We start from the raw sequence: 23276 nt of genomic DNA on the forward strand, positions 1-23276 counted from the left end.
ACCTATAACGCTGTGTGCTGTACAAATGAATGAAAAAAAGGACTTGAACATTTATAACCAGTACTGCACCCAGTGGGTAAGAGTGAGCCCTGTGACTTAATCTCACTTGTGAATTCTGGACCCTGTTATTGATTCTACCTCATTTGGTCAACAGTTGTGTGCTGTACTGAGCAAACTAACTATACAGGCAACAGAGGAGCAACACAAGAGAAGGGCAAATGGTGATCACCTAAGTCTCAGGGACAGGAGCTCTGAGAAGGACCACTCAGCTGTCACTTGGCATGTTATCCAGGGCTGAAAACACAGTGGGGGTGGGGAGGGGTGGGGAGTGCAGCAAGCATGATGTGGCGAAGAATATATGTATATATGTGTGTGTGTGGGGAGAGGGGTGGGTAACAATAACAGTCTCCTTCCTGAATAGTCATGGCACTCAAACATTATCTAACAGAACAGCTACTATTTCCATAAGGGGTTAAAAAGAAAGAGAATTCAAAAGAAACACCTAAAAAAGGGAAGGAATGAAAACCAACTGAATCAAACCCAATCAACATTTATAGAGTACCTCTGTATGTGCCAGGATCAGTGTTAGGTGTTGGAAATACAGAGAAAAACTAAAACAAAGGGTGTGACCTCAAGCTGCTCACAGACTCAAGGCAAGCGACCCACCAGTTAGACAGAGGGCCAGGGAGCTCCATTATAATCCCCTCAAGAGCAGTAGTGAGAAGGTGCATCAAAGAGAAGCTGACTGTGACACTTTCCCTGTCACCTCCCTTCCCCTGCCAGTATGACTAGGGGTCGGTTGGCTAATGTCTGAGGGTAGAAAGTCGGGGACTAATTCTACAGGAATAATTCTGTGCATTATAATGACAATAAAGGATACCAACGTATTCATAACTTTACAAGAAGAGAAAGCCTGGGGTTGTGCAAGTGAGTGACAGCAATTCTTCACTTATCTTAACTACTGGGATATCTAATTAATTTGGTTTATTGTTTAAGTGTCAATTTTTAACCCAATTTTGATAGCAGTCTTCTAAACACTTCGTCTTTTCATGGAAAGGAAGAGCAGCCTATTTTAAAGATATATACTCTACCTGGATATCCACTCTATGTATGAAACCATAATGACCAGAAATGACTTTCCTTTTAGAGCATTAGAAAAGTCAAACTACCTCTCTTCTTTCTACAGTTACTGTTCAGGATCCTTCTCTCTCTGCACACCGTCTTGTTATCTGGGATTATTTCTTGCCTGACAACCTCAGTGCCAACTGAGAGAACTCAACATAGAAGAAGAATAAGTAGGCTCACAGGGAGGGTGGAGGTGTTTTCCCATTACTAAAGATGATCAATGGACTGTATTAACCCTATTTTTGTTGTTCTGAAATGTTTTGGCTTATCTCCCAGTTCTTAACTGGATTCTGGACAGTTGAGATGGCCAGAATAACAGCTCTGCATATTATACTACACTATCATTTAAAGCATGATACAGTAGCTTGACTTTTCCGTTGCAAGAAATGTGTGCCCTCTACAAATATCCCCTTCTCCAAAGAAACGTAAGTACTACTAACAAGGAGAAACAGACTGCCCTTAGGACAGTGACAATTTAGGAACAGCAATTCACTATGTCACCATGGCAAGGCTCATTCATGTTTCTGTAAAAGTTATCAAATGGCATTCTCTCAAATATAAATATGGTGAACCAATGAGAGATCTTGTTCAAGGAAAAAATCCAAGACAAGTTGAGCTTAATGGATGACTTAGACTAAGTTGGATGCGATGCATGGGGGAGAAGTATCATAGCAGCACTATCATGAGGGGCAGTAAGAACAAAAGAATATATCCAATTCCTCCCTGGAAATTCTGGAATTCTCTCAAACCTCATAACAGCAGTATCAGATGACTTGATGAAGACCTGTCTAAAGTTCAGCATCCCAACTGTGCCTCTAATTCTTTTCAAAACAATTGTTTTTAGGTTTCTACACATATCCAGGTCTACTTAAACTGATTATCAAAAAGTCAGAAATAATATGCTGTTAAGACTGTGAATCCCCCATTTAGATGTAGTTTTGATCTGACCTATCTAATTTTCATTCATGCTAATCTGTAATCAACGCTCTTTTAAACCACCACCACTTCATCATGCAATAACCAGGATGAAACACAATTCCATCTGTATTTCTGTAGTCTCACAACTTAGACACTATTCTCACAGCTTGTCAAAACCACCTGAAAACTGTCAACGTCGGTAACTGGAGTTGTACCTGTGCTCTCCAGTTAATGTGTAGATCTTATCTAAGTTATGGAGCAAGAACTCACAGAAGTTCCTCAGTAAAGTAAGTGGAGAGGAGACACCTGGTAAGTCATACTGAAGTTAGAGAACATTAATGGTAAAAATTGCTGCTGTTAACGTTAACAAGTCACAACGGTGCCAGGCACTGCTCTAGATGCTTTTGATGTTTTATTTACTTCATTTAATGATCATATATACTGTATGAGGGAAGTGATATTCTTAGCCTATTTTATAGACAAGGAAACTGAGGGACAGAGAACTTAAGCTCACATGGCCAAAAGGTGACACTAGTCAAGATATCTCATTTCCAGAGTCTAACCTCTGAGTCACTAATGTTAAAACTCTCATTTTATAAATAAGGTGATAAATATAAAACGTGCTTATAAAAGAAAAAGTATTTATAACTTTAAGAAAATAATTTTTATTATTGTAAAAATAAGTTATTTTCCCTATAGGGCATGGTAACACTGAAACCTTGATATTACCCTGCCAACAGGGTCCAAACTGTATGAATTCTGGCAATAAACAGCAGAGACAGAATCTGACAGATTAGTCTCATTCTCAATTCAGTGCATTACAGTGAGGTGCCATTTTATTCTCTTGGTGGAGAACTTAATAGCCCTATGAAAAATATATAAATACCCCTCACATCTAGATTCTGGGAAGTCTTTCTGGGCAGCTGAGACTATGAAGTCTACATTATTTAAAATACAGTCCTTACCCCCCACACAAAATATGCTAATGAGACTTGATGTGTGTTATAATTCTCTCCTTAAATTTTCATTACACATGACACAAAGATTAAAAGATATGCAAAATTGGCACATCATTTTGCCCTCTGACTACCAATACATTTTTGTGGTACCACAAATGGTTGTTCCATTATCTCTCTTTTCACCCTGAATGAAAGTCAGGTAGTACAGAAGTAAAAGACATGAGCTTCAGAGTCAGAACCCATCTGGGTCTAGATCCCGTCTCCTCCCTGGTACTTGCTGTCCAGCACCAGGCAGGCTCCTTACCTTTTCTAAGCTGCAGTTTTCTCATCTGGAGAGGAAAGGCTACCCTACTTCAAAGGCTGATTGTGAGAACTGAGTGAGACACTGCACACCAAGGGCTAAGCAAATTGTCTCCTACATGATTCAACAGGAACAAGCGGAGAAGACGGCAAAGGATGTCAATCATGTCAGAAGACGATGGAAGACTTATGAGGTATGTACGGACCCAGGGTATTTTCTTTCTTTTACATGATATTTAACATAAATGCTGAACATTTTGAAAGAAACCATTACAAATAATGACAAATCACATTTCCCTTATGAAATAATCTCTCTCAAGAAAGAGAGGCCTAGTAGGAGAAAGAATGCTAAACTGTTAAATTGCTGTGAAATCTCAAATCCACAGTTAGAAAAAATAAGAGTAAAAACAAGCTAAAATACCCACCATGGATCGAATGTTGGCTGTCTTTTTGAGTGGTTAGTTCCAGAACTGCTTTCTGACGGTAGGGAAGAAACTCTGGTTGACACATTATTTTCATGGAAAGAATTGTCTGGACGTGGAGATGGCACTGAATAAAGAAAAGGTAAGCCACTGATGTACTCTTTTGATCAAAGCACTTCTCATATTGTTCTATTGCATTTCTCTCACACAAACAAAATAATAAAAAAGGTAAGTCAATATCCTCACTTTCCCTTCATAAAACTTTTGTGTTTTCTGAGGATGGAGGCATTCCAGGGAACATTCTCTCCCTCCCCCCTCCCCCAATTGCTTATGACAGTAACTCGCAAGGGTCAGTTAACTCAGGCAATATATTCAAGACATAAATTAATGTAACAGCTGATAAACTGGAAAACATCATAGGAGATTTCAAAGTATGAATATGATCCCCACCTCTCCATTTGACATTCACTTAAGTTGAGGCTTTCTTATATCATAGACCCAACTATGTAGAATCTATTTTTAGTCTGAAGTGATTCTTAACATTATATGTGCTGGAATATACCAACTACAGTTTAAGACTTGCCACTTGGGAGGTGACATACCAATTTTATATATTTTTTAAACTCAATTCCAAAGAAATGTGGTTATTTGCACAAAAATACTATTTTTCTCTAAGTATTCAATCCAGGAATAAACAAAAAGACAAACCGTGATGTTTGTGAGTAGATACTTTTCTGTTTTTCTTTGGTGGGGGGTAATCATCTTTTTCTGTCAATTTCTAAGCTTGGTCATAAATCAAAATATATTACAAATTTCATCACAAAAGGAATACACAGGCTGTATGTAAAGACAAATGACACCATTTCACTTGACTCTTGGCTAACAGGAAAGAAAATGGGAAATATTCTAAAAACATCTGTCATTTCAATGATACCACTAGATCATCATCCAGTTAGATTTAGTGGTATCACTGAAATGAGAGATGTCTTCAAATGTTTCACCTAGTTAAATCTTTCACTTCTATTTCTGGACTTTCTAAATAAAAATGTTCTACCTGCCAAACTCTGAAGTCAATTAGAAGGGGCTTTGCTGATAATAATCAATTGGCAATCAAAATAAATCTGTGTTCCTTGAGGTCAGGGACTAATTAATTAAAAACTTAGTTAACATCTTAATATTAACATATACTCTCTAGACATCTATAGAATTAACATGTGTGTGATCCATTTTGGAAGTAAAACTTCCAGGGAGAGAAGAAAATACTTTTGTTTATTTGTACACTATAATACTTTTGTTTTAATTACCTTTAATCTGAATTAAAATTTTAGTCCCATAAGATTCTAAAGTAACCGTGACATCAGAAAAATAATAAATGCATCAAAAGGTATCGAATGTCATGCTCTTCTCCAGCGTGGGGCTAGGAGGGAACAGAGTAGCCTAATCAGTCAATATATATTTAGGTCCTGAATAAGACTTGCATGCATTTATTTAGCTCAGATTCCTAGTTAAAATGACCAAGCCATTGTCCATGTTGCCTACCAATTTCTGCCTTTCCAGCTATCCTCCCAAATGAACAGAATTATGAGAAGTTAGGCCTCGCGGACCCAGGACTTTACCTGTGCCCTGGTGGGCTTGCTGTCTGTCTCCCCACTAGGGGCTGGGGCTGCCTGGGGGGGGCCCCACTCTATTACTACATAGCTCCTTAAAGGGGATGTCTTTTTCTGTCAGTCCCTCCTAAATCCATTCAGCCCCTGAAACATTTGTTACAATTGTCTGTTAAACATCAAAACACAATTTTAAGGTCATACAAGTACACTTGAAGAGTTTCTGTTATTCATTCAACAAATATTTCTGAAATTGCCAGGCAGTGTCCTAGTCAATGAGGGTAAAAGAGGAAAAGGTAAAGGGCCTTGTAACCTTGTGAGAGAAATGCAAAGAAGCCATACCACGTGGTGTGTGTTATGTTAGAAACAAAGGACCATGAGCAGAACAAAGAAGGAAACACTTCATTTTGTCTAGGTGGGCAGGGAAGCCATCACACTGCAGAGGAAATCAAAGCCGACTCTCAAAAGGGACAGAAACAAGCTGTCTGAGCATTTGGAGTAATGCATTCAGGTCAGAGGAGGGCATGACCTGTGTGAGCGGCGGGGGAAGAGCTGGAAAGAATAGCAAGGGCCAGGCACAGAAAGTCTAAAATGCCATCTGAGGGAACGAACATTTTGTCCTGTTGCCAATGGGAAGCCACCAGAAGATTCTTAGCAGATGAGAGAGAGAGAGGACTGGGGCTGGGGGCGATGGATTGCCCTGTTGTATTTTTTTTCCCTGTAGCATTTACTATCTTTTACGGCTCTATGTAATTATTACATTTAGTATTGTTCTCTCCTCATGAGAATGTGAGCTCTGTGAGGGTGGAGACTTTTGGCTGTATTGCTCACTGATGTTCTAAATTAAAAGTCTAAGGCACACAAGTGACATCGATAAATATTCTATGACTTGATCGAATGAGTGGTGTGGTTAGAACACAGCTTCATAAGGATCATTCCAGGGACCATTTTGATGGTGACTTTAGAGATAGGGAGAGCTGCTGGGAGGCTATTCAAAGAAATCAAGTCAGAAGCCACAAGGGTCTGAACTAAGACAGTGGGACCCAGGGCAGGAAGATGTGGCGGAAGGCAGCAGTGCAGGTAAGAATGCCATTGACCGGAAGTCAGGGCAGTGGAATGTAGGGGGGTGTGTGGGCTGGAGATGTAGTGAGGGGGAGAGAAGAGAGGACCCGGATGGGTGCTAGGAGCTGGGTTTACCTCGGTAGAAGCTGCCAACTCTTCTTGGAACAGGATCATTATACAGGTGTCTACTTTCCTTGGGGGCGGTGCCATCATCAGAGTGGGGGTCATGATACGCTCCACCCTGAGACAAAAGGTAAACAGCAGCAAAAAAAAAAAAAAAAGGTAAACAGCAGAGCGATGATGATGCGGCCTATGTACTCAGAGCAGTACCTAACTGATCTATAATTTACTCTGGGATCTATTTAAGACAAAACTCAGAATTATGGCATGAGGAAGACTGCTTCCTTTGTAAGCCAGTTCAAATAATTTGTGGGAAACTACATGTGGATAAATCTTATAAGACAGATTGTAATGATTCTGAATGACCAATCTTTATAGACACGTTCTATCAGGAATGGTAGCCACTCTAGAAAATTCATACCTCAGACTTCTGCCGCGCATGGAATGAAGAGGTGCCTTCTCTGGAGGACTCCTTAACAGAAGATCGTGCCACAGTCATCTCTGGAGGGAGTTGCTCTCCAGGCTGAAAGTCAAAGTTAAAAGGATTTTTGAGACTGTCTTGTTCCTAGGGATGAAAATCACCTAAATTTCCATGGGTTTTATCTGGTATAACCAGTACCTTAACTGGCTAAAATAAAAAATGTGAGTTGGCTAAAACACAAATTGTCCCATAAAAGAGTGAATCATCTGATGAATGTAAAATATGTCAAACAAATGTCAGACAGATGGAAAGTGAAATTCTCATTAAAGTTAATGTAAGCAGGGAATGAATTACTCTGAAAATAGTTCAATTAATTATTAAAAACAAAGAAAATCATCCTCCTAATATCTAGAAAGCCATGGTTCTGAGCAGCACTCAATTAGAAGAGAACCAGAGGTTCTATTAGTTAATCCAAAATATCTCTAGCAGATTTTAGGCCGAGTTCTCCAAAAAGAACTACAGATGCAAAAGTATTTTTCATGAAGGACATGTATGGCAGATTCAGATGAAAACAAACGTTCTTTGGGTAGATCAAGGAATTGAATCAGCACCCTCAATAATTTCTGTCTTAAAAATCCTCTAACTATTGTAGTGTATGTACTTAATCTCCTCTACGATAACAGTACTTATACTTCATGTATTTTCTTAACAATCACGACAAGCACTCATCTCCAGAAATACTTCCTCTTTCTGTCAAGGAAGTGAATCACAAGCTAAGAGCAGCCTTGATCCATAGCAGTGTTCATTGAGGGGAAAAGTAGCATTTTCTACCTTTAGAAAGAAAGAATTATGGAATAAAATTACCAAGCCATTCAGAGGAGTTAGCTGCATTGTGTATCTTTATATCATGCACAGAAAGAGTATTATCTTGAGCCTTACACAATGTGTCAAAATAGTTTATTTAAAATTTAAAATATGATTCTTTCTCCCCCTCACTCCCCAAATGTACTACGAAAGGACTCCGGGCAGGAAATCATTCAATGTAGCCTCTCTTCTTTCTACTTTGTGACAAGATCTCATTTGAATTTTATCACCAGCATTGTTTACAAAAGCCTCTAGAAAAGTATCTTAGAAAATAAATGATTTATACCTAACCTAAACTCTAAGTTGACAGAGCCAGTCCAGTGCCCTTGCTCTTAAAGGTGACAGTACTTTTCAGGAGAGTGATTCCCATTATTCCTGGCTTCAATTACTTGTCAAGCCATCTGCCATCTTTGTGCCTTTAAACTTGTACTTTCTTGCAGTTCAGCACTGCACCTCCCGAATTGGACTTAAAATTCAGTAACGGTTGGATATGTTTTTAGCCTACAGTTACTGTTTCATAATGAGCTTATTTCTACCAGGGTCATGAAGCCTTTTCTCTAGCAGTCAGAGAGCCAGTCCATTTGTCCTTTCTCCAAGGTACAGTTTTTTATGTTTCTTACTTCTCTATTTACACTGTGCTTAAAGCTAACATACCTTATTGTTTTTGACCTCCATGTAAATCCATGTGGGGCTGCCAGACTGCTAGAGATCCCTTCTCTCTAGAGAGGCTCCTCCGACCACTGCTCTGACTCCAATCATGACATCTCCTGTCTCCTCTCACTGGGGCCCCAGAGCATCTTCCAACCTCATGGAGAACATCTCTGCATAAGGGCCAGGGTCACACCCCAACCTCCACATGTCAGTGTGACACAGTGTGAAAAGCTCTGGCCTAGAGACCTGGACATTCCCTCAACATCCCAGCTCCACTCTGAACTAGTTGGGTAAACTTAGGTAACCCATCCAACCTCTCAGAGCCTCAGCATGCTCATCCATGCAATGGAGGGGTTGAATTAGCTGACTTCAAGTACTCTCTTCTACTCTGAAAAGCAGCTCCTAGGAGAGAAACCTTGAAGGCTTCCTTTTTCCTATATTCAATCCTTCCATTCACAAGTCCCGGTTCTACTTCTGAGGAGTCTGTAAGACTCATTCTTTCTCTGTCTTTCCACTGGCACTGACTTAGATAACATATTCTCACTTCATGCTTGGGTCTAAATCTTGCATTTTCCCACTCTACGCACGTGGCACAAGTTGCAATCCCACCATTCTACTTAATACTTAATGTCTCAAGTACCCTCCCCTTCTCTTCCAGACAGTCTTTTTGGCCCTCCCTTGAGCCTCTTTCCTCATGCCCACTCTACTTTCTTCCCCTGGTGAAGCTCCCAACATCTTCAAAGTTGCTGCTCAGATTCCGCCGCTGTCCCCTGGGGGCCTGCCTCAGTCCCCCTGCGGGGACTGTGCCACCCTCCTCTGTCCCTGCATTGCGCACAGCTCCGGCACAGCACAGGCATGCAGTCTCACAGCACTGTCCCCACCTATGTGTTGGCAAGTGTCATCCCACCACCCGAGCCCATACATTCTAAGAGGACAGGGACCACATCTTGATCTTTCTAGTTAGAGTCTATCATGGTGCCTAGCTCAGTAAAGGCCTAAATACATTTTCATCCTTCAACCAAAAAACCTGTCTCCACATCTGAGCTTCAACAAGACCTCCAGTTGCTCCAAAAGCCATTTCTGATTGCTCCTGCTAACAATGATTTCTCCCCATCCTCGAGTACTTTTTATAGCCAGTGCCACAGAAATCTGGTTCGTAATTATTTCACTGTTATCATGTATAATTTAATCTTCCCTAAGAGAAGATAAATTTCTCAAGAGCAAGAACCTTGCCTCAGACTCTTTTAAGTTGCCAAGAATACCCAGCATACAGAAGGTATTCAGTGTCTCAAGAACAGCCCCCCATCATCCCAGAAGCAGCAGCAACAAACTAAAACCTTTACTCTGTGCCCAGCATAGGGTACACAGTGCTTTATACACCGTGTTTAATGCTCGCAACAATACTCAGATGAGGAATCAAGGCACAGATAAATCCCCAAATTTAGAGTTGAAAGCACACTGCAGAACTCAGATACAAACCCAGGTCTGCCTGGCTTTCCAGTCCAAGCTTTTAGCTATTTTGCTAAACCAACTGCATAGTTATTGACAATCTCCCTCTCCCCAGCACCCATCTTGCTAGGCTTCCCACTGCAGAGTCCATTTGTATTTTCTGGAGCTTTGATACACACTGATAAGCCTAATTTTGTATCTTCTAAAAAGGGGGTACTTTTCCTACATAACACTCTTTTCTTCTTCTAACACTGTTTTTTCTCCAACTTCATGTCTTTGATGCAGGTGAATGTTTTATGTCACAAAGATATAATTTTAAAAATATGTGTTCTATGAAAAGATGCTCAACATCACTCATTATCAGAAAAATGCAAATCAAAACCACAATGAGGTACCATCTCACGCTGGTCAGAATGGCTGCTATCAAAAAGTCTACAAACAATAAATGCTGGAGAGGGTACAGAGAAAAAGGAACCCTCTTACACTGTTGGTGGGGAATGCAAACTAGTACAGCCACTATGGAGAACAGTGTGGACATGCCTTAAAAAACTGGAAATAGAACTGCCATATAACCCAGCAATTCCACTGCTGGGCATACACACCGAGGAAACCAGAATTGAAAGAGACACATGTACCCCAATGTTCACTGCAGCACTGTTTACAATAGCCAGGACATGGAAGCAACCTAGATGTCCATTGGCAGACGAATGGATAAGAAAGCTGTGGTACATATACACAATGGAGTATTACTCAGCCATTAAAATGAATACATTTGAATCAGTCCTAATGAGGTGGATGAAACTGGAGCCTATTATACAGAGTGAAGTAAGCCAGAAAGAAAAACACCAATACAGTATACTAACGCATATATATGGAATTTAGAAAGATGGTAATGATAACCCTGTATATGAGACAGCAAAAGAGACACAGATGTAAAGAACAGTCTTTTGGACTCTGTGGGAGAAGGCAAGGGTGGGATGATTTGAGAGAATAGCACTCAAACATGTATATTATCATATGTGAAACAGACTGCCAGTCCAGGTTCGATGCATGAGACGGGGTGCTCAGGGCTGGTGCACTGGGATGACCCCGAGGGATGGGATGGGGAGGGAGATGGGAGGGGGTTCAGGATGGGGAACACATGTATACTCAAGGCTGATTCATGTCAATGTATGGCAAAAACCACTACAATACTGTAAAGTAGTTAGCCTCCAATTAAAATAAATAAATAAAATTTAAAAATATGTGTTCTGTTACAAGAATGTTACTTGTTTTAAACAGGTTAGTGTCAATTCTGGAGTCTGAAGATCAGTAAGATGGAAGAAGCATTATGCTAAAAACATTGAGAGTAATAACAATCTAGAAAGACTGAAAATTAACATTTATCTTGGCCTAGAGTTATATTTACCTATAGTTCTGGATAAATTTAAAACTTTTCAATTCAGTTTAGATATTGAGTAAGGTATTAGCAAAAGGGTTTGATTTAAGCAAATGTGGTTTGCAGAGATTAGAGAAAATCTCCATGAAGTCACACTTAATTTTAAGAAAATTAGCCAGATAGCTGATGAATTCTGTAAAAATTAAAATAGGATTCTCTAATGAAAATCAGAACTACAAGGTAGTATCACCTTGTGCTGGTCAGAATGGTCATCAATAACAAGTCTACAAATAACAAATACTGGGGAGAATGTGGAGAAAAGGGAACCCCCTACAGTGTTGGGAATGTAACTTGGTGTAGCCACTGTGGAAACAGTATAGAGATTCTTCAGAAAACTAGAGTAACAATATGATCCATCAATCCAACTCCTAGACATATATCCGGACAAAACGATAATTCAAAAGGCTAGGTGCATTCTTATGTTCATTGCAGCACTGTTTACAATAGCCAAGACATGGAAGCAACCTAAATGTCCATCAACAGAGGCATGGATAAAGAAGATGTGGTATATATACAGAATGGAATGTTACTCAGCCCCAAAAAAGAATGAAACAATGCCATTTGCAGCAACCTGGATGAACCTAGATATGATCATACTAAGTAAATTAAGTCAGAAAGAAAAAGACAAATATATGATATCACTTATATGTGGAATCTAAAATATGACACAACTGAACCTATCTATGAAGCATCAACAGAATCAGGGACACAGAGAACAGACCGGTGCTTGTCAAGGGGAAGGGAGGTGGGAGAGGCTTGCACTAGGAGTTTGGGATTATCAGATGCAAACTGGTATATACAGGATGGATAAACAATAAGGTCCTACTGTACACTATAGTGAAGTATATTCAATATCTTATGATAGACCATCATGGAAAAGAATATGAAAAAGAATGGATGCATACATATATATATATGTATAAGTGAGTCATTTAGCTGTACAGTAGTAATTAACACAACAATGTAACTCAACTATACTTCAATAAAAATAAATGAAATAATAAATGAAAAAAGAGGTTCTCTAAACAAAATATGCCAGAAAGGAACATTTAAGAAAGGAAACAGATTTTGAAAAACAAGCTTTCTGAGTTTCCTTGAGTACTCAACAACTAGCTTAAATAACTAAAAAAAATTATTTTAAAAGATTAGTCTTTCAAATATTGCTTCCTTAAAGCACAACTGCATACTGACCCCATCACATCCCCGAACCACCTTCCCCTAAGGAGCCGACACATCTGGTCAAGGCCCTAAGTCGTACCTGAGGTGATAAGAGCTGCAGGCTGTTGGCTCTGGCTGCCATCCCTTGCCCTACACTCAAGCTTCCGTCCAAGCCCTTGGCTCTCACTTTGTCCCGGGTCACGTACATGGAATGCCTATGTGGACGCTGCTGGGAGGAGAAGGGGCTGGTGTAGCCCAGCCCATACGAAAAGGATTCATGAGGTGCCGACAGCGAATGGGAATGGCTGCTGTCCATGTGTTCAGGCAGCTTCAATTCCTCCATCGTCTTAGAATGCCTGGTTGTGGTTCGGCGTGAGTCAAGAGTGCCTTCACTTCGGTTATTTCTCCCCGAGGGGCTGAGCAAAGTTCTTGTATCACCGTGCCTGGTAGGGGTTGGGCTGGTGGGAGAGTTCAAGTCCAAGCAGCTGGATGGGAAGTACCTACTGGTATTGGACTCTGCAATCTGGGCCCGGGCTTCAGAAAGGTTGCTCACAGACTTGGAGTCACTCAACGCCCCATGGCTTTTGGCCTTGGTCCTATAGGAAGGACTCCGAGACGACTGGGGAATGGTGTCAATGTAGCTGTGCCGACTCTGCTTTTCACCAGGCTGCAGGGTTCCAGCTTTGCTCTGAGAACTTTCCATAAAAGAGTGCCGGTTCTGCTGAGATCTGCTGCTTGACTTGAGGTACTTTGTGCCTGGGCCATCTGAAGGCTTTGGGTCAATATTAAAATCAAACTCTGTCTTTGACTTGGCTTCTTTCGGGCTGAGAAGGTGTGGAATGTTGTTGTTGGTCAGATCTTTGCTGGTAGACCCAGGCTGGCTGCCGGCTTGGTAGGTTTTGGTGTGCATGGGACTAAGAGTAGCTCCAGCAAGGTTTCCATTCAGGAAGCTTTCGTTGGCAGGAAGCCCTTCATCAGCCCGGGGCAGACCCACACCTAGGTTCTGGATATCTTTGCTGTTAGATCTGTGGTGAGACTGCAAAGCCGCACTTTTGCTGGCTTGGTTTCTGTGTCAGAAACGAAAGAAGCATATCAGTTTCCCTTAAGAGCAGACAGACAAAAAGTATTACTAAAACAAGAAAGAACACCTAAAACACCACAAAGACTAAAAACATTCTCTCTCTCAAACATGTGACTATAAATCACATGTAATCTATCATTAAGAATAAGTTGCTTAGATCAAGTCACTCTGCCACAAAGCACTGGTCCTGATGAAGTGCTTCGGCATTCTTAAATGCTCAGCTAACTTGCTGCCAACATGGCTTCTAACTGATCATCTGGGAAAAGATCCTTTTGCTATATTGGGGCTCACATGAGTGTGTGCTATAGAAAGCCTGCAAAGAACAAGAGAGCTGAGCTATACATAAATTCTTTATAACTCTGTCTGCATGGACATCAGAAGGAGACACTTAGACTTGCAAATCACTGTGTTCCTTTAACTTCATTTTTATTTGTAAAACTCATGGCCTACCTCAGAGATTCATACAGCATAGAGACACAAGCACCTATGTCTCTTTTGTCTTTAGCCTGTATAATCAATGAATGTGAATTCTAGCAAGGTACACAAAAAAAGAAAATAATACTCTAAAAAGAAGTGGGAACTGCCTGGTGCGGTTTGCTGGAAAATATCACGATCAACATTCATGTTTTAGAGAAGTGGCAATACTTGGGGTGTGTCAGATACCTCCTGTACACTGACTAGGAGCGTGTCTCTAACTGGATCACAGGGACCTAAACAGGTAATTTCTCTCCAAAAGACACCATTTATTCTCTTCTCCATTTCACACTTCATTATTTCAAATGGGCTGAGGTCTTCTTTAGGACTGAAAGCTTCACGTCCTGCTTGGTTTAAAATACAAAATATAAATCTTGAGGAAAACCCTGTCCTCTCTTTGAAAGCTGAAGCTGGTATCACAGTAAGATCAGTGTGATCTACTGTAACTATTTAAAGGACCAAATTACGGTTTGAGATAGGTGAGAGTGCTTTTAAATGAATAGCAATTTCATTATTTTTTTAAATAAAAAACAATTTTTACTATTCATTCCAAAAATTTTGCTGCAAATATTGCTATTGCTAAAGATGGTTTGATCTGGGAGAGTTCTGTTCTCATCGCACAGTTATTAGAGGAAAAGTCACATTTTTTTCCCCCTTTACAGTAGTAATCTGTCAAACTGTGTCTTCCTATTTTCCCTACAAGAATCCACTTGCTCAGGCATCAAAGGTGAAGGCCCTCATCCTCTCCTCCTCTCTTTCAGAGAAGTGTTAAAATGTATCTGATGGCAGGCATAATTGTAACAGTTTGGAAGGCCTCATCTCCAAAATGCACATACTAATCTCTCTCAGTTGGGTCACAGAAATTGTAGCATTAAATAAGATCACTTAAATCTGAGCTAACTAAATGGCAGACCCCAGGTCCAGAGAGAAAATACAAAGAAAGGAAAGTTTCACTTTCTAGTAAATGATGTTAAGAGAGTCTATCTCTAGATCCAGAGTTGGCGGTCCCCATGTTAAGTTTTAAACTTACAACAATGTACATCTTGGAAACTAAAAATATCTCAGCAACTTCTTAAAAAACTCAAATGATGATACAGAGTCTCACCCATAAATAGATCTAAGTATGCTGGTTATTCTCCATGTGCCCAACCCCCAGTCCATTCTCCATTCCTCTCTGCTCCATCCTGGGCCTGGGGAATCCAACACTTCAGAGTGTGTCACGCAGCCTCCCTTGCCACCTAACTCACAGCTGGGCTTAACAGTGCAAGGGTGTGGGGGCTGTCTCCCCTGCTCCTTCCTGGCAGTGGCCCCCTGACTCAGATCATAGGTGTGTCTCTAGATTACAGCTCTCATGGGGTGGCTACCCTGCCTGGTTTCCCTGGGCTCTCACAACCTTATTTTTTTCCTTTTCTCCTTCAGGACTAGAGAGGGTAATCACAGAGATAACACATGCAGATGATGTAAAATGTCCAAAGCTCAAAAGAGTATATCCAGAAAAAGATAAGAGAACAGTGAAGATAGCTGCTAAAGCTTTTGAAACTCTTGGAAACACTGCTCTCAGTGTGGAGCACAAACCTACATATGTTAGCAAGAATATATTCATAGAAACATAAGATGCAATTTCTAATGTGAAAAGGGAGGCTATAAAGTTAAGGTGGAAACTTGTGTCAAAGAGTTAGGTTTCCCATAAAAAGTACAAAAAGCCTAAACCGCTATTCTCAAAGTTTCTGTCTCGATATTAATCTGAAGCCACTGACCTCTGTACACAATTCCTATGTAGAAAGGGCATCATATTGTCTTCAAATCAGAGCTCTGCCAAAGCATAATTTTAAAAAACTGGTACATAACTCACACAACTCAATACCAGAAAAACAAACAACCCAATCAAAAAGGGGGCAGAACACATAAATGGACATCTCTCCAAAGACGACATACAGATGGCCAATAAACACATGAAAAGATGCTCAACATTGCTCATTATTACAGAAATGCAAATCAAAGCTACACTGAGGCATAGCCTCACACCAGTCAGAATGGCCATCATCAAAAAATCTGCAAACAAACAATAAATGCTCAAGAAGATATGGAGAAAAGGGAATCCTCTTGCACTGTTGGTGGGAATGTAAATTGATACAGCCACTATGGAAGACGTATGGAGATTCCTTAAAAAGCTAGGAATAAAATTACTATATGACCCAACAATCCCACTACTGGGCATATACCCTTAGAAAACCATAACTGAAAAAGACACATACTATTTACAATAGCTAGGACATGGAAGCAACCTAGATGTTCACCAACAGATGAATGGATAAAGAAGCTGTGGTACATATATACAATGGAATATTAGCTATAAAAAGGAACACATCTGAGTCAGTGCTAATGAGGTGGATGAACCTAGAGCCTATTATACAGAGTGAAGTAAGTCAGAAAGAAAAAAAATATTGAATATTAATGCATACATATGGAATCTAGAAAGATGGCACTGATGAGCCTATTTGCAGAGCAGCAATGGAGATGCAGACACAGAGAACAGACTTGTGGGCACAAGAGGAAAGGAGATGGTGGGACAAACAGAGAGCGCAGAATGGAAACATATACACTACCACACGTAAAATAGATAGCCAGTAAAAATTTGCTGTATGACTCAGGGAACTCAAACCAGAGCTCTGTAACAACATAGAGGGGTGGGAGGCAGGTTCAAGAGAGGGGACACATGTATGCCTATGGTGATTCATGTTGATGTATGGCAGAAACCAAGAAAACATTGGAAACCAATTATCCTTCAATTAAAAAAAAAACTACTATTACGGAAATCCCATAGATCTCTCTGACACACAACTGGAAGGAATCCGTGTTAAACCGCCAACCACTTGAGATTTTATATATTAACCCTTCTTAATGGTTGGTAGGATGGATAGATAGATGGCTAATCTCCAGTTAAAATAACTTTTCAAAGCAAACATCAAAGATACAAAACTATACTTTTATGGGGAAGACTGGCAAAGCAGGCCTGGTGAGAGGGCAGTGTGTGGCAGGATGAAGCACCATCCCACCATGTCCAAGGTGAGCAGAACCTCAGAAGAGTCTGAAGGAGACTTAGGCAAAGACTAGGTAATGCAGAGTCCACTGCCTCTCCTACAGAGACAGGGTGCGTGACAACATGTGTATGAGGATACTTGCTGTCTCAGGGACAAGGCAGGGCATCCAACACGACATGGTGCCCTGAACATCTCTACAAGGGTGCTAGGAAGTCCGACGGAGCCATGGTCTGTGAAGAATTAGTGTCTACAACAAGGGCTTCCATGGAGGATATGTGGACCACAGACAAGCGTCGAGTGGAAATATTTCCAGATACATGTAAAATGAGCTAATGGTTTCTTTCCTAGATAAATCATTTAGGACTTTTTCTTTAATATATTCAATATATTGTCAAGACCTGAAAACAAATTCTTCCAGAGATTTTTATTTACTTACAATTTCTATCCTTGTCTGCTTCAAAAGGGGATTTGGTAGGACTCCTCAAAGACCACATGAACCACATCCTCATGACCACACACATCCTCCTTGACAGATCCCTAAAGAGGGCTCCCAAGGAGAGCCTTGGACCCCACTGGGTATCTCTCTCAAGTGAGTTATTAGAGGATGAAGACACAGGCCTCCTTTTATGGTATGGTTACACTGCCAACCACTATAGCACAAATCTTCATCATCAGTCTACTGAACTTTCTATCACTGAGATCCTTATTCTTTGCAAATATAAACTAGAAGAGACAGGTGACAATCAACGTAGAAGGGAGACAAAAGCACCTGAACTGGGAGTGACCTCAGATAAGTCACAGGCATAAATGTGATGCTCTTGAACTCAAAGGAGCAACCATATGATGAATACTGGCCCTTGCCTTAGTGCACTGATCTCATGGAAATGGACAACAAAGTGAACACCAACTTAGTGAAACAGAATTTGAATCTCCTCCTAGGCCTCCTTGAAAAAAAAAAACAGGTAAGAATGGTTTATACGATGTGAGGGAAACAATAACCAAACCAGTCATTTTAAAGAGAGTAAACAGCTATAAAACACAATCACACCGTCGTGGTTAAGCAGAAAAAATACAGGGTAAATGGTTAGTGCTTATTTATAGCTGTACTCACAGATCTAAAAAATACCAGGTCTTAAGCTTTCAAAATTCCAGTTGGTTAAGAACAATTGTTCTATGTGGAGAGAAAGGGGGCACAAGGGAAAAAAAATAACTTATATTAGGAAAGCGAGAGAATTATTGTTTTCTATTTCTCCAATAGTAGATAAGAGAAACAATTTCCTCCAATAGTAGACAAGAGAAACGATTTCCTATCTTCCAAATTTAAGCAATTCTAGATGACAAGACCAGCTTCCTGGAACAGGAAGGACACTGCCCCTGTAAATGCAGCCAAAGAAGTAAGGAATGTTGCTTTTGGAGAGAGAACCTGATCGCAGGGTCCAGTTCCTTGAGCCCCCTCCCCAATCTCCTACCCTGCAGGAAATACAGGGCTTTTTAAAGATTATGCTGAAAATTACATCAGAAAGCATCAATTTTAATCACTACCTAGCAAACTGATTTTACTATTTATATATTCTTATTCTTATGAAAAACTAGTTTCTCAACTTAATGATTAAAAGACAAGAGCAACAAAAACACGAGCCCCTGCTATTAAGCCAGAACTATTCAGTTCTGTTACAAAGGATGTCCTAGGTGCCTTCCCATCGTCCTGTGTTTGGCATCGTCCTCTCCCTTCAGGAATCCCTTTGCCCTCACCCATCCTTCTTCCTCTGTGGATCACCCTTGTCCCATGCACACAGGATCTTCGAGCTCATGAGGCTAGAAACTTCCCTTTGTTGCTAAATCATGCTACCTTTCCCAGGGAATGTATAGGTTTCCCCGGGGAAAATCTTGTAAAAGATAAGGTCTTTGAGACCCACACAACTTTTTAATTGTGGTTCTGAATCATGCAATAAGCATAAGGAAGATATTTTTGAATAAGGAGGGGTTTCCTTCTTTTCTCTAATTGCATCATTTGAGCAGCCACCTCCTCCACCTACTTTTAAGACCAATACTGCATCTGTATTTCCTTAAAAGGGAATATTTACCTATTAGACAAAGTGCTGCTTTCCACATGGTAAGGTTTTCTTTTTGCTGACCTTGAAGGGGAGCGATCCAAAAGCCTCTGGGTTTGGAATGTAGGGTGATTCAAACACTGTTCTGTCAAGTATCTGTCAGCTGGGTCCAACTTCAGTAAATTCTTAGGAAATAAAGTTAGGATTGGAAAGAACATCACAAAGTCAAATTTAAATTGTAATAAAAACCACATTTCTTTTCCCTATAGAAGAAATGCATGGTCATTGCAGAATATCTAGTAAACAGTTTAGTCTAAAAACATTTTTTTTTAAAGGACTGTCTAAATCACTCATAATCTTACCATTGCTGTCCTCTGGGAATATGCCCTTCCAGACCTTTAAAAAATATCATGTATATATTTTTTTCTTTTACAAAATCTGGCTTATATTACACACAAGTTTTGTATACTGTACCTTTCACTTCCTAATTAAGAACATTTTTACAACATAATTTAAATATTTAAAATGTATTCTTAAATTTTACTTTTGGCTGTACCACGCAGCTTGTGGGATCTTAGTTCCCTGACTAGGGATCAAACTCAAGCCCTTGGTAGTGAAAGTGCGGAGTCTTAACCACTGGATTGTCAGGGCATTCCCTAAAATATATTTTTAAATAAGTACACATTCATATCAAAAAATATACACTTTTCGTTTTTCTCTTGTCCTCCTCTCTGGAGGAGGCAGCCCATTGTACATGTGTCCTGTGAATCCTTCCACAGGTACTTTGTGCATATCTCTATCTGCTCTTTTTATTCTATTCAAACACACATACACACAATAGTCTGCACTTGAGTCTTCTTTCCACTCAACAGTAGATCTTAAAGAGATCATTCCATATCAGTAATTCTATATACTATCTTAGGTCTATCGATTACCTACAGGCAATGCTACCCTAAGTAGCACTGTTTTCCTTCTTTTATTATCATGAACAATGATGCAACAAAGAACTTTACATGTTTTAAGTGACTACATGGAAGTTTGTGGTATGATTTATTTAATGATTTATTGTTGGATGTCTAGATGGCTGCACTTTGCACTATTATAATTAATGCTTTGATGTACACCTGAAATCATGGCATACATCCATTATCCCTTGCATAGGACAAGTTCCCAGATATCAAACCCACAACCTCTGTATTGGAAGGTGAATATTGGCAGTGGGCTGCCAGGGAAGTCCCAATGGTAAGTATATTAAGTGAATGACAGTTCAACTGTTCAACCTTCAAACTGATGTAAATGCATAACAGTTCAGATTATTGTCATATTTTTATCTGTGTTAGTATTTACCAGGTACCACATTTGACACTGGGTAATTACATTTGGTAATGATTTAACAAAAGAAGTTCAGTTATTTTTGACTAGAAGAGACAAAAGGCAGAAAACATGAAATTATATTTCAGTTCTATTTTACTCTATTTACATTTTAAGTTACCAAATAATTAAAGCCCTGATAAATAAATATTGACTGTAAGAACAGACTGACATAATCCAACTGATTTAAGAAATAATTTATGCCTAATTAATCTTAAAGGGCCTAAGGATTTTTTTTAAATAGCATCTCTCAATCTGTGTTCAGAACAACACAAGTGCTGTAGCATTTTTTTTAAAGTATTTATTTAGTATTTAATTAAATTCGGGAAATACTTCTTTACTGTGAGATTTCTGAAAGCCTTTATAAGTTAATGAACATTGTGAATCTCTAAGAAAGGTTATATCCTATGTGGCCTTTTCCAAAGGCTACGCCCCCCTCCCTCACCTCTGCCCCCACACCTATTTACACAGTGTTCCATGGAACACAGATTAACACAGTTTTAAAGCAGAGCAAAGTTCTGAGAGTGCTGCACAGCAACTTCCAACTGTGCTAAGTATGCCTTTAAAGGCTCTGTGCAGTGTAAACTCCTATGTTTCTGACAGTTGACTGAATTGACATAAAATAAAATTGATCCATTAACAAGTATCTTTTGAAGGTCTGCTACTATCAAATAACTTAACACTGGCTGCACTGAAAGCTGGAGAAATGTGAAAAAGCAGTTCTTACTGAAGGGGCTAACCATCTACTTGGGTAGAAAAGCTTGAATAAAAAATTGTGAGAACATTTTCAGCAGTCCAGAGCACGGAGACCTTCTGGACAGGGACACCAGCAGGAGGAGGAACATTCTGGCATGGTAGCAGCAGTGATCTTGCAGTTGTCAAATGAAAAGCCAGTGAGAGAGAAATCACCTAAGAGCAGAATTATGTTCACTGATAAAATAATCTTATGGGAGGCCTTGAATACGCAAAAAATGTTAGAATCTTTTTTCTTTCAACATTCATTTTAAGATTTGTTTTTAAAACATGATGCCTGAGGACTTCCCTGGTGGTCCACTGGGTGAGACTACACATTCCTAATTCAGGGAGCTGGGTTCGATTCCTAGCCAAGGAATTAGATCCTACATGCTGCAACTAAGACCCAATGAAGCTAAGAAAACAAAACAAAACATTACGCCTGAATAGCTAAAATGATGAAAAAATTTTAATGATTTCCTTACTATTTATATTTAGATTGTTATCATTCTATCCATTTTAGCAATCTAATTTAGGTATCTCATAGTCCTGTCTAGACAGAATGTTTTAATACCAGATACTGTTGTGATTTTAAATGAATTGCACGCCTCTTCAGAGGACACAGTCCTCCACTATTCACCACTACACTACATCCTACACACCTGTTAACAAAACATTTAATTCATAAAAGCAGGCTATGGTCACATATAGACACAAGAGAAATCACAAACCAAAAGACATTTCGTATAGATAACACATCAACTTGTCCCACCTTCATTAAGTCAAGTAAAACGCTGTTTAAAATTCCAAGGTATCTTCTCTCCAATGACTGAGGATGGTTAACAGCTGGAAACTGTAACAACAACATGGCAGGAGTATTAGCACACGGGGAAGGGTATGTGTGTACACGTGCTTTGAGTGTTGGGGGAGGTAGCAGAGGAGCAGAGGTAGTGCCCTAGTGCCAAAGTTAAATTTATTTCACATAAATTTTGGTGTCTATATATTGAGCTTGGGATTAATAGGTGAAGTCACTCAGTTATGTCCAACTCTTTGCAACTCCATGGACTGTAGCCTACCAGGCTCTTCCATCCATGGGATTTTCCAGGCAAGAGTACTGGAGTGGGTTGCCATAATAGGACTGTTAAATAACAGGAAAACTCACAAGTGAAACTTAAATCTAATCAGACAACGCTGAAGCATGTAAAATAAAACAAAATATAAAAATATTAACATTTGAAACTATTCAGTTTATACAGTATTGCCTTAAACAGATAATTCCATTATAATACAATTCATACAGAATTTGTCTGCTTATACAGACAATTCTTATACCTTTTTCACAAAAACATATAATTTACTTCTGAACATTAGAGAATGAAAAAGAAAAGGCTAGTACCTGAAAGGCTACAGAAGTAAAAATAATGAATTCAGACACACGTTCTATTATTGCTTTTAATATACTCTTTGAATGACCGGTTTTAAATTTCTTACTTTATGTAAGTTGGAACAGAAGGCAAACAGGCTCCTAAATTAACAAATGCATTTTTAAATGAAATGAGGGGAAAGGGTCAAGTTTATTCAGATGCTCTGTCCTTCCCTCTGCCAACTCACATTTCACAATATCTAAGTGGATGGTAAAATATTAGAGTCTAATGCCATGTATTCCCTCCCAATGGGAGGGCTAGTTTGCTTTTAATATGTATTTCCTTTATACCGATATAAGAAGATTTCAAAGCCGAAAATCTCTAAACATTCTAAACAAGTGGATGAGAGGAGTAGTAATGTAGAAAAATTCAAACAAGGTATTAAGACTTCATCCCCACACAGTGTCACAGTGTTAGGTATAGCAGGAGATACAGAATATGGGTAAGACCAAAACCTTGCATGTAAACAACCCTCAGTCTTGTTGAGAAAGCAATCAGTGCAAAACTGAGTAGCCATAAATTCTAGTTGAAGCTCAGCAAAAGGAGAGGCCAAGGTGCTTTGCAGCTGTAGAAGAATCCATATATAGATAACATCTGAACTAGCTTTTGAA

At 39.6% G+C, this 23276-nt stretch overlaps 1 protein-coding gene across 2 annotated transcripts in view; it reads right to left on the minus strand.

The window, feature by feature from the left end:
- The window catches only part of CDKL5 (cyclin dependent kinase like 5), a 176441-nt gene that overhangs the window by 18271 nt on the left and 134894 nt on the right, over window positions 1–23276 (minus strand). For both annotated transcript variants that reach the window (XM_018043886.1, XM_018043885.1), the window contains exons 10-15: window positions 22014–22094; window positions 19172–19323; window positions 12592–13558; window positions 6932–7033; window positions 6526–6631; window positions 3728–3851 (exon numbers count right to left, since the gene is read on the minus strand). In XM_018043886.1, coding sequence (XP_017899375.1) covers window positions 3728–3851; window positions 6526–6631; window positions 6932–7033; window positions 12592–13558; window positions 19172–19323; window positions 22014–22094 — 1532 coding nt within the window. The remainder of the gene's footprint in view (window positions 1–3727; window positions 3852–6525; window positions 6632–6931; window positions 7034–12591; window positions 13559–19171; window positions 19324–22013; window positions 22095–23276) is intronic.

The sequence above is a fragment of the Capra hircus genome (assembly GCF_001704415.2).
Source record: "Capra hircus breed San Clemente chromosome X unlocalized genomic scaffold, ASM170441v1, whole genome shotgun sequence".
NCBI lineage: Eukaryota > Metazoa > Chordata > Mammalia > Artiodactyla > Bovidae > Capra > Capra hircus.